At 37.2% G+C, this 12,507-nt stretch overlaps 1 protein-coding gene across 3 annotated transcripts in view; it reads left to right on the plus strand.

Moving 5' to 3' along the window:
• Positions 1-12,507, plus strand: part of tgfbr3 (transforming growth factor, beta receptor III) — a 223,875-nt gene that overhangs the window by 12,555 nt on the left and 198,813 nt on the right. For all 3 annotated transcript variants that reach the window (XM_041208043.1, XM_041208042.1, XM_041208044.1), the window contains exon 2: positions 6,132-6,356. In XM_041208043.1, coding sequence (XP_041063977.1) covers positions 6,296-6,356 — 61 coding nt within the window. In that variant the 5' untranslated portion in view covers positions 6,132-6,295. The remainder of the gene's footprint in view (positions 1-6,131; positions 6,357-12,507) is intronic.

Here is a 12,507-nt window from a genome sequence, read left to right on the forward strand (position 1 = left end):
TTTGTAAAGAAGGTATATGGAATGCTCTCCTTCATTGGCAGAGGTATAGAATATAAAAGTAAGGATGTAATGTTGGAATTGTATAAAACACTGGGGAGGCCACAACTGGAGTATTGTGTTCAGTTCTGGTCACCACATTACTGGAAGGACATAATAGCTCTGCAGAGAGTGCAGAGGAGGTTTACAAGAATGTTGCCAGGGTTAGAAAAGTGTAGCTACGAGGAGAGATTAGATAGGTTGGGGTTATTTTCCTTGGAACAAAGAGGGCTGAGAGGTGACTTGATTGAGGTGTACAAAATTATGAGAGGAATAGATAGGTGGATAGGATAAAATTATTTCCCTTGGCGGAGAATTCTGTAACCAGGGGACATAGATTCAAGATAATTGACAGAAGGTATAGGGGGGACATGAGGAATAACTTTTTTATGCAGAGGGTAGTGGGTGTCTAGAATTTGCTGCCCAAGTTGGTGGTAGAGGCAGAAACTTTAAACTCTTTTAAAATGTACCTGGATCTGCACCTAAAGTGCTGTAAGCTGCAGGACTATGGGCCAGGTGCAGGAAGGCGGGATTAGGAAGGGCACCTGGGTGTCCTCAGGCTGGCGTGGACAAGATGGGCTGAATGGCCTCCTTCTGTGCTGTAACTTTTCGATGGTTCTATATAAATACTGTGGCTTGAAAAGCAGGTCAGAGACTATGATCCTGTGGCGAGGAAGTCACCTCATGACTCCCCAGAGCCTGTCCGCCATCTACAAGGTACAAGTCAAGAGTGTGATTGAATATGCTCCATTTGCCTGGATGAGTGCAGCTCCAGCAGCATATGTGAAACTTGACAGCATACAGGACAAAGCAGCCTGCTTGATTGGCACCCCATCCACAAACATTCACTCCCTCCGCCACCACTGATGCATAGAAGCAGCAGTGTGTACCATCTACAAGATGCACCGCAGGAACTCACAAAGTCTCCTTAGACAGCACCTTCAAATCCCACTCCTGCTACCACTTAGAAGTGTAAGGACAGCAGGCACATGGAACACCTGGAAGTTCCCCTCCAAATCACTCACCATCCTGACTTGGAAATATATCGCTGTCCCTTCACTGTTGCTGGGTCAAAGTCTTGGAACTCCCTCGCTAACAGCACTGTGGGTCTACCTACATCACATTGACTGCAGCAGTTCAAGAAGGCAGCTCACCACCACCTTCTCGAGGGAAATTAGGAGTGGGCAATAAATGCTGACCTAGCCCGTGACACCCACTTCCTAGGAATGAATTAAAAAAATTAGCACCTTGCGTGCAAAGTTATTTTATATGCAAAAATAACTCCTCCTTGGTATCCACTGTTCTGTTTACATTGTACAAATTTGAAAAGTTCTTTGTGCAAATGTGCAATTTGCAATGCTATAACTAGAAACACTGAAGAGTTTATATTTGTGTTTTATTTTAAAGTTTTATGATTCATATATATTTTCATTATTAAAATCAATAGTATTCAGAAAAAAAGTGGTTCCAGTAGAATGTTTTTGGCTTTCGAAATGTTGACCAGTGGACTTTCCCTTTTAAGAAATTGCTGCTCACACTTAGTCATGATGTAACAGCACATCAGGGATTCAGACCGTGTTTTTTGTTTTTAATGGTCAGACATATGTTTTAGATTAGCTCTGTGGCAGATGTGGGTTAGCGCGGATTTGGAGAAAGTAAAGTACGATTGCACACAATGTCTTATATAATTTTTGTTTGTTTTGATGTGCATGTTGATTTTTGTTTTTCTTTTCCAGCATTTTATAATGATTAAACCAAACTTTAAAGTCTCTGTTTTTCAGATGCACAATAGGAATTTCAAAATTGTCCATAATAGTAGTAAAAAATAGTTTTTAGATGATGGAATGATTTTGAAAATGCGTAGTAAATTAGATGTAATAAGTTTAGCATCAAAATCCAAAAATAGTCTAGTAGAAATTTAACCTACCCAATAGGCAATAGTGGTAAATCTTAATTCAACGCATGATCTGTATTTATCTCTCCAGCAATTTATCTTTAACAGTAACCTTATTTTTGGCTACGAAATATCACAGTTTACCAACAGTTATAAAAATAAACAGAAACCGCTTTTTTATGCGATGAGAGGTGCATAATAAGGTTTCAATAATGAAGAGCTGGACATAACGTGGGTGTAGTATCTAGTGTTATATGATTAACAAATTGCACTTTTGTATACAAAATGTGCATTTCAGATTTACAATTTGCATTCTTTTAATCTTTTTCATTGTTTTGTAAGCATGAAACAGTTAAAATAATTTTGTAATACAAGAGCCAGAGAAATCTTTTGGAAAGAAAAAGTAGTAACCAGCTTCAAACTTGCATAGTCATTATTATACTCTTGCAAAGATTTAAGTAGGAAATACCTCAAAATATTCCTTTCTCTCTGGGCCAACTAGTTACTTCTGTCTCCCTTGGGCAACTGGTTTTCTTCATTTCAATGCCACAGTGCTTCAGCTGAAAATTAATCTTCTTCACTAGAAGTGGCATTTTAATTTAGAGAAGTCTTTTCTTATTTGCTTCTTAGAATTAGATATCGAATGAACAATTGGGCCTTTGACAAAATAATGGTGAACACTTTTTAGGAACAGTAGAAACAAGATTTAGTTTTGCATCAAGAAGTACTGAATTGTTGAGGTTACAGTTCCGGATTGTTTTTGGTGCACTTAATTTCTTTGTTAATGCTCATTTGATGGGCTGAGTTACAAGTAATTTTAGATTTTTAAGCTCTTGTCTGTTTGAAACTTGATGAAGGGAACTGTCGTAATCTGTTCTCCAAAGCAAGTAAATCACAGAATACTAGGTAGTAGTATGTCTAAGTTCTTGATTAAATGTGTTTATATTTTTACTGCTTTTTGTTTGTTACATTGAGATGATTCTGACCAACATTCTAATTCGGTGTGGTGCTCATTTTCAAACGTGCATGTTGTTAAAACCATTTCTATATTTTTCCTCTTTCCTGTCAAGAAGGTGTTTTTTTGTAAGGATAAAGTTCCATTGGCAAGTCTTCCCATTGGTAGTTCATCTAGATAGTGAGTTTTGGAAGATTATTTGGCCATGGTGGGCAGTTGAGGCAAACCCTGTTCCATATATGTGCAAATTACAGTGAGAATCACTGGTTAGTGATTTAGGAGTGAGAACTTGAGACCAGTTAGAGGATCCCAACTGGTGTCTCAGCTAAGATGAACTCATCAACCAAAATGTTGAATTTGGGCCTTTCTGGTCTGTGTAGCTTTCTGACCAAATGTTCATTTTTTCTTGATTTTAATTGAGCATTCCAACATTTGTGCCAAATGCATGTTCATTATATTTTATTCAGATTGTACAAGCCCTGATTTGGTGTAAAAAAGAGTAATCTCCGCTAAGTTGGTAGCACTCACATTTCTTGTTTTGCAAGGTATGGATTGGAGCCCCATTCCAGGACTTGCGTATATAAACTAAGCTGACATCTTCATGCAGTTCTTAAGGAATGCTGCCTTCTGAGAGATGCTGTACTTAAGATGAAATGTTAAACTTGTGGCTGTGCCTGCCTGTTCTGGTTGATCAAGCAGATATAAATGATCCTATGCTACAATTTGAAAAAGAACAGGAAATTCTCTTGGTGTGCAGGGAAACATTCCATTATCAACAAGCAGTACCAGAAACAAATTAACTCTGGAACTCAGCTTTGCTCAATTTAACTGCAATGTTTACTCACAACAGTGACTGTACCTCAAAAAGTAACTCATTGGATATTGAGTATTGCTGAAAAAAGAGACAATTTTGCCGAATCTTTTCATCTTGCACTCATCAGGACAATTCACAAGAATACCAATGTAGGGGAAGCAACAAATTTATTCTGTATGGGAAGAGAATGATGATTGGTTGGAAAGTGGACCCTGGTAGAAGTGTTGCCATGGAGAATGCACCAGTTAATGGTGACTGACAGTTAACAGCCAAACATTGTTGAAATTTAAACCAGATAGCATGACTCTGGTCAACACATTGCCCTGAGGAATGCACACATATCAGAAATAAGCAAGTGGTAGGAGGTTAGGTGTCATTCCATTGAAGACACTTTTCTCATGGAACCCAACAAAAATATTTGTGAGAGCTGGACCTCGAGGAGATCCCATGGCAGCACCATCTATTTGGGCATACATGGTGCCATTAAAATTTGAGCAACAAGTGAAGCCAACTATTTCAGCAACATGAGTGGTGTTCACCACTAACAGGATGCTGCTGTCAAGCCAAAAAGACATTCTGCCAACACACAAATGTGATGTGGAAATGAATTTCAGTGCCAATGTGATGCTAGGTATGTAGGCAAAATGTCCCAAAAACTGGTGGATCATATCAAACGTATGTCCCTTCCACTGTTTGCAACGGGCAAGGTCCGGACCGTATCCAACCAGCCAGCACTTGTAAAACTCAAAACACAGTGTCCAACATTAGATGTGATTTCACGATTGGACAACTTTTGCTAAACAATCTTCAGTGTGCTAAGAATTACGCTGACAACCAATTTAAGATTGTCAGTTGGGCTTGCAGTGTAACACATTTGTGTGTACTGGAAGCTACATATATTAATACGCAGGGCCCTGTTCTTTGCAGATAGAAAGAACATATACACAACACTTGGCAGTTAACTGTCAGCCACTATTAACTGCTGTATTCTCCATGTCAGTGCCTTTACCAGTCAGAGTCCACTGCCAACCAATCAGCACACTCTTCTCATACAGTTTAAATTTTGTTGTTTCCCTTTGGTATTTTCTTGCAAATTGACCTGATGAGTGCAAGTTGAAAAGCTTCGACAAAAAATGTCTCTCTTTACAGCAATACTAAAGTTCTGTACGACCAAATTATAATATTTACATTGAATTGAGATTAGTTCATCTTATCTAAATCAAGAACAAGCACAATATTTGCATAAAGCAAGGATAGAAGGGTGAAAATGATTGAATTCCATGAAAAAAGAGAGGAGGTTCAGAGTCAAATAGGAAGCTGAGAGTAGAAGAGAATGGGATGAGGTAAAGGAGGGGAGAGGTACAACCACAATTTGCTTTTTATTTCGCGAGTTTCACATAGTAAAAAATTTTAAGGCAAATAATCAGGACCGTATTTGGAACAAAAATTGACATTGAGCCAAATATGTTATGACAGGTGACTAAAAGCTTGGTCAGAGGTGGATAGATAGGTACAGTGAGGGAGACAAATGAAGAGAGGGGATAAAGGGAGGGAAGAGGAGGAGAGGATGTGTCAGATCTTCTCTCAAATTCTGCTTTGTGCAGCAGCGCCTTGGGTTTTTTCTATATATGTGTTCATTACAGGGGGCATAACCTGGGGATGAAAATTGGTTAATTCCTCCTTTGGGGGAACCTTGAACTGGGGGCACAGTTTAAAGATTAGGCATTTCCCGTCTTAGACGGAGATGAAAAAAAATTCTTTGGAATTCAGTCAGTTTCCTTCCTTACATTTCATTCAGGTCTTTGGGTTGGAGTTAATACAAAAATATACCACTTTCTAGTTGAATGCATTTTTTTTGTTATTAATGTTGTCCACATTTGAAGGGTGCAGGAGTGTACAATCTATGGTTCCAGGGTTCTAGAAGTGACTAAAACTGTAATGCTTGAAATTGTTAGAAGAGAAAAATTTAGAAAATTCCTGAATATTTGTATTATTATGGCTTAATCTAAATTTATTAATAAAATACCTGATTTTGGGGTGAAATTGGAACCTGTATTTTCTGATGTAGTTGGCCGCTGATTTTCTCAGACATGACATCTCTTCTGTGAACAGCGAAACATTTTAGTCAGAGGATATAATATTTTTAAGTATTTTAACTATTTATTACATTGGAATGTTGAAGGATATGTATCCATAGGATCTTGGATCAATGTTCCTTTTAAAATTTGGTTGCTGTCCATTTTTTTAGTACACAATCATACATTTTTTTGTATGATTGCACATGCTTTATTTATCCTGTTGGATTATAGCACTGTTGTACACCAGTGCGACTTAACGGAAACATTATCTCTTTGAGTCTAAATACAGTCACATTTTAATCATAAAATGTAGCCAATCATTTATCTTTTATCCTCTACATTTTTCCTTTTTAGGTTTGTGACGGAAGGAAGATCACAAGTCTTGCTGAGAAGTATAATTACTGTGGTTAAAATCTTACAATCTACACACAGTAGACGACTGTGGCCATTTTGGAAAATATAGGTAATCTTCAGTGGATTGTGTAATACAGAACACGCTACTGCATTGTTTTCTAAACATGACTTCAAATGGAATTCAAACAACATTGCTCATCATATTGCTATGTGGAGTATCTGCAGGTGAGTGCTTTGTCACATGTTTTGAAAACAGTTTTAAAACCTTGTTTTCACTATTTCATATTAAGATTCACCACAAGATCCATTGTTCTTGCAGAATCTCAAAGGTGTGAACATCTACCTCCCCTTAGTCTTTTCTTCCTCCCAGCACAGTCTGCAGGCTTTAAAAACCCAATCTTGGTGTCACATAATATCACACAAGGAGGCCATTTGACCCATTTTACCTATGTCTGCTCTCTTCCAGAACAATCCAAAACTATCCTTTGTATCTTCCGCTCCTTCAGATATTTATTATGTTTTTCTTCAAACTGACTAATTTGTCAAGTGGATCAATTGTGATAAACTTGCCATCAGGTATTCCTGCATGATAGATTCTAGAGGTACTTCAAAATTCAAATTGTTAATTTATCATTACTGGTTAAATTATGGAAGCAAGGCTAATGTAGGAAAGAAAAAGGAAAACAAAACATTGAGAAAATAACATGAAAATGAACTTGTTCTATGATATTTCATTTAAGGGTTGAAAGAACAGGAAAAGAAAAATAGATAAATTAGTTTGAAAATGTAACTGGTTGTGAAAACTAATGAAATTTTAGAATTTCACCGACAGTTGCAAGAAGACAGCTGCACAAACTAATGAAAATACTAACTGAAGGTACTGGGGGAATGAAAGTGATGAAATAGAAAGATGAGTGAAAAGAAAATACCAAGGTGGAATAGAGGACTCAGGAGATAGAAAAAGTTGTAAGAAATGCAAAGGACTAAAGCAAGTGCTTAATCATGAAAGGGATGAAAAGGAAAAACAGAGGACAAATGTGTTTAGAATGTTTTTTTTTGAAGACAGAGGGCTGGATTTTCACAGAGTTGAAAAGAGTCCATGTACCTTTAAGAATGGCAGGTGGGACTCGGGTGCAGAATTTTTATGCCCATTTCTGATAGATCCAATTTTTTGACAGTAGGGGAAAGGTGCAAGGTGGGAAACCTGAATTCAGCTAGGCCATTTGAACACAGACCCCATTTTTGCTGGTCGAAGGGCCTTAACCCACAGCATGGGAGTCACAAATTCATGGAATAGGTGTAAAGGCTCTTCAGGGGCGAATAATGTCTGTTTAACTGCCAGGATCTGAAGTTTTTAAACACTCTGCTCCTTAAATCTTAGCATAATAGGCTGCAGTTATCAGTGAGAGTTTTAAAAAAAGACGCCATGCTGAATTGCTTTGATTTATAGGTGTAGGTTAGGAAGAAATGTAGCACCTAGTCTTGCAGTTTCAATAGAGCTCTTTGCTGACATTTCCACAATGGTTATTATTATGTCATTATGAATGCTTGGCTGTGTTTCAAAAACATAATTATCTCAGCAAGGGGTCCTGAGTTCAGAGTTCGATTAACTGCTTAAATAGGAAATCAAAGGATTAGCTGTTTTTGATGTAGCCACTGAATAGAAGTTTGTGTTTATAAGAGATAAATTATTTGAGATTTAAAAGCTTTGAATGGATTTTATGAATGGGAGATTTTATTCACTATCAAGTGCCTAGGCATGACAGCTGTATTAGATTGTTGGAAGTTTAATTATTTTCATCTCCGCATGGCCTCTGAGGTCTGTGCATTATGGACACTGGGTGCATGGCTATGGAGGTGACATGGGGCACATGACGGGATGCTGGGGGTTGGGTGGAGAGCATGATTAGGCATAGAGTGTATGAGAACCATGGCAGTGATTGGGAGCATGAGTTGGCATTGAGTTGTCATGGAGGGTATGAGGAACCATGGGGTATGTGTGGGTTGGGCCATAAGTTTACATAGAATTGATGTGTAGGGGCTATGGCTGAGGGGGTGCGATGGCTAGAGGGCCTAAGAACTTCTAAAACAACGAGGACAAAGCCCCAGAAAACCTAGGTGGGCTATCTAACCAGCCCATCTTGGCACTCACCAATCCCCCTGGTCGCCTATGTTTTGCTTCTGACTCTATCCTGCACCTGCCCCCCCGGAGTGAAAATCATGCATTCCGGGGTACTTTTCACCGAGGTGGTTTAAGTGGGTCAGGAAATTTCCCAAATCGAGCTACCCACCTCCAGTAGCCAAAATCCAGCCCAGGGTCTTAAGGCCTTTTTTTTAAAAAAAAGGTAGATATTTAAGTGAAGCAATGTATTTTGTTTCTGTTCCAAGCACTGAAATAATGTGACAATTAAACCACAATTAAATAGTACGTGTTCAAAAAACCTTGCATCTTTCAGGCACTTTTTGAGAGTTAGGAAGTTTTATTTTGCTTCTCAGCTTTAAAATACAGAATCAGAAAAATATATGCAACAAACATTGTGTGGTTTTCATTTTTTCTTTCCAAAACCAGTCAGTTTTTTTACTGAAAGGTTACTGTGTGGGCGATCCCACCACACTTCTGCCTCATAATTTCCAATCACTTGAGCATGTTTGTAGGTTGTTGCTTGAGATTATTTTCATTGTAATAACCATACAGTATGTAATTAAATTGTTTATAGCATTTTTATTATGGGCAGTGTCCATAGAACCTAGCTGCATTATAAGTTGATATGGATATTTTTGTGGATGAATTGATGCATTGAGTCTTAAGTTACAAGTTAATAGAGCCTGCTGAAGTGCTGACTTTTATTTATTTTAGTAATTCCTCTCACCCCCTTCTTCCCGTTCCAAGCACAAGGCACCTTGGTACTGTGCTGGCGCAGATGCCAAGATAATCAAACACAATTACAGATGTTAGTGGAGGTTTGGACTTGAATTCTAGTGTCCTACTCCATGGCATAAAGCATATTAAACATGTTATGCTACTGTGCAGCTCCTAACTTGTGGTTTTTAATGGGCTGGTTCTTGATTGCGGTCATAGTACTGCATAGATGTTAAAAGCATGCATTCAAAAAAAAGACTTAAGTTTTTAAATCTAGACCATTGTGTCAAATGAACCAAACTGGTAATAAACCAGTTTTGTTTTAAGTTATAGAAAAATGAAGTTGTGGTGAGAATACCAAAACCAGGATTTTAAACTTGGAGAAAATAGGTGTCAATAAAAAGGCAAAACAGAGAACAATTGAGTTTGGAATGTCACTTCCAAGTTTAGAGGATGATTGTTGAGTTCCAGCAACTGCAGTATTTTGCTTTTATCTTCATAGATAAATACAGTCCTGTTTTGAGCAAGTTAGACTTTATGCTAAGTGAAGAATAGGAAACTACTAAGGAGAGAATTGGATTTGTCTGTAGTTGACATGAAGGTTTCAGCAGAGGAGGCAGGAAAGCAGACAATGCTGTAGAGATTGTGAATAAGCAATGAAAACACAGGTTTCTTTGTGATGGAGATCATATTGGATCTCAAGCTCAGCTGAAAGTTAGAAACGATGGCAAGGAGGAGAACAATCTGGCTCGGTCTAAGAATGGCCGGGGCATGGAATGAAATCAGTGGCAAGGGAGCAGGGTTTGGAGCAGGTACAGAACACTATGGTGATGGCTGTGGTCTTTCCAAAGTTGAGCTGGTTGTCAAACAAGTTGTTAAGCAATGGAGGAGTCACAAGAAGATCATGGAGAAGTGGAACTGAGTGTTATTGGAATGGCTGTTGACATGGACTCTGCTGATAATGTAGCTAAAAAGCAAATAACAGTTGAGGAACAGGAAGAAACCAATAACAGATTCTATGGGAATTTCAGGCTTGATGATGCGGGGGTGGGGAAAAAAGCCATTGTTGGAATACTCTGAATATGGTAGCTTTGAAGGAGAAAAGAAATTTGCATGAGCAGAATGAACCATTGACAATGCCAGCTAGCATGGGGCCCAGGAAGGGTCCATGTCATAATTGTAAGAATACTGCTTTGATTTGTATGCTAATGAAAAGTTATATTTACCATTTTTGTAAGTACTGTAAAATGTTAAGCAGTGAATACTGAATTTGTTTCAGATGCATCTGTGGTTTTCAGCATTGACTAATGCAATTGAATGTAAAGTGTCAGCTCAAAGGTTGGTTAATAGGGATGTCAATGAAGTACTTTAAGTTATAAAAAAGCTGGATTTGGGACATAGGACATGGCTTAAAGGCAGCAAATTCTTCAAAAATGAACTTGTAAGGATTGGCTGAATGTATCAAAATTTGGGTGGTAGGATCCTGAGTTTAGATTTTGCTCCCCAACGTAAATGCGCTTTGCATTATAAAGTAAACCATCGTTTTTTACACCCAGATGTTTCATAATTAAAGTGATATTATTTAGTTCTAGATAAAACATGCATGGTAATTAACAAAATATATTATAAGTTACAACAGAGGAAAATGAGTTCTATTTGGCAATTTAGCTTTGGTATTTCTCAGTCAAATTTAAAGTCTGATTGGAATTATTCCCACAGAGTTCAAAACATTGATTCAAGCTGTGGATTGTTAGAAAATAGTTAACTTGCAACATCTGTTATAAGTAAAACAAAATTCTCTGCTGCAGTCATTACACTGTTGACGAAGTTCTTCATATCTCTTTCATCAATAACACATTAAGTTTTCCAGTAGGATGACATCAGTGTCTATACAACGTTTTCCAATCACTTGGGTTCCAGTTTCTTCTTAAGGCGGACCAAAATTGGACAACTTTGATTTTAAATAGAATAGTTAATAACAGTGTTACATATAATTAAAAAAGTTTATCATTTTGTGATAAAATCTGCTGTCATGAAACTTTAGAAGAACTTGGATTTCGTTAAACGTAACCCCATAAGAGCTCATCCTTCCCTGGTAATTTGTAGTAATGAAGTGTGACCATCTTCCAAATTTTAATCTTGCTTTTTAATGGTATCAAAAATGTTTGATTTATGTTTTTGACTTTATACCAGGAGTTTGAAAATAAATATAAAATTATGCCAAAAAAGTAAATTCAGGAAATCTATATTGTTTGTAATGGAATTCAAAAAGAGAGCAAACGAGAGTTGGAACAATATGAAATTGCTTTTCATTTGCATTGGGTCTCTTGTATCTATCTAAGTACAATTGAAAAATGATCAGCTCAGGTGAATTCTTTGATTTTATTGTCAGTTTAACTTTTCTTGCAAAAATTAACTTAATTAATTAGAGTAACTGTCTACTAAAAGACCTCTAAGACCACAAGCAGTATTGAATTAATTAAGTTGAATGCTGAAAGATGGATTTATTTTTTTCATTAATAATAATTACTGGAAGCTGTCAGAGTTTGCAGTGTAGCTGTTGGTAATCTCAGCCACATATTGGAAGAGTGCCATTCTTAGAGCCAGTACTTGTATGAATCATTCATTTAAGATGGATGTGATTCATTCGATACAAATTCATTTCGAGCATTTTTGTTTTTGTGTGATGAACTGGAGAATCGTTATAAGGTGGAGAGGTGAACTGAATAGCAATGCTTTTCTAGATTTTTAAATATTGCCTGAAAGAAAATTGCATTGAAACATTTTTTTTCATTCATGGGATGTGGGTGTCACCGGCAAGGCCGGCCTTTATTACCCATCCCTATTTTCCCTGCGTTTGATACAACTGAGTGGCTTGTTAGTCCAAAACTAAATGGTAAAACAAATCTCATATAAACAAAGAAAGTTTCTACCAGAAGAATTTATATCTTGGTTTATTGTTGAAAGTGAAGTGTCCATGAACATCATTATGGAGAAGAATAATGGAGGGTATCTGCGATCACTGATGAGAGTATGACATTGAAATACTTTTTAAATATAGCGAACTTGAGTTGTGCTTGTGAAGGTAAGGGCATCAGTGCAAAAATTGTAGTTTAGGCCACATGTGGAGTAAGGTTTATACTCAGTTGCCATATTAACCCCCTTTATTCCATCTTTTGGAAGTAGAACATGAGTGCTACGTTCGTGCACTGTGCTACCCAATTCCCTAAAAATTTCAGTTGCAGAAGTGACGAGAGCTTCTTATATGCTCTGTTTATTTTTTGATTCACAGAGCTATATTTGAATTTTAATCCTACCTTTCATATTAGTGTAATTCATAATGATTATTAGGAACTGAAAATGGCATTTGGCTCAATACAGGTGATTTCTAGCATCTGCAGTATTTTTGTATTTTTGTTATTTTTGATCAGCTTTGTCATTTTTTAATTCTTCAAGAATTTAAGTCAAGAGCAAAACTACACTCTCCTTTACATTTCCTCTTAATTTAGACTTCTA

Source organism: Carcharodon carcharias, chromosome 16 (genome assembly GCF_017639515.1).
Source record: "Carcharodon carcharias isolate sCarCar2 chromosome 16, sCarCar2.pri, whole genome shotgun sequence".
NCBI classification, from domain to species: Eukaryota; Metazoa; Chordata; class Chondrichthyes; order Lamniformes; family Lamnidae; genus Carcharodon; species Carcharodon carcharias.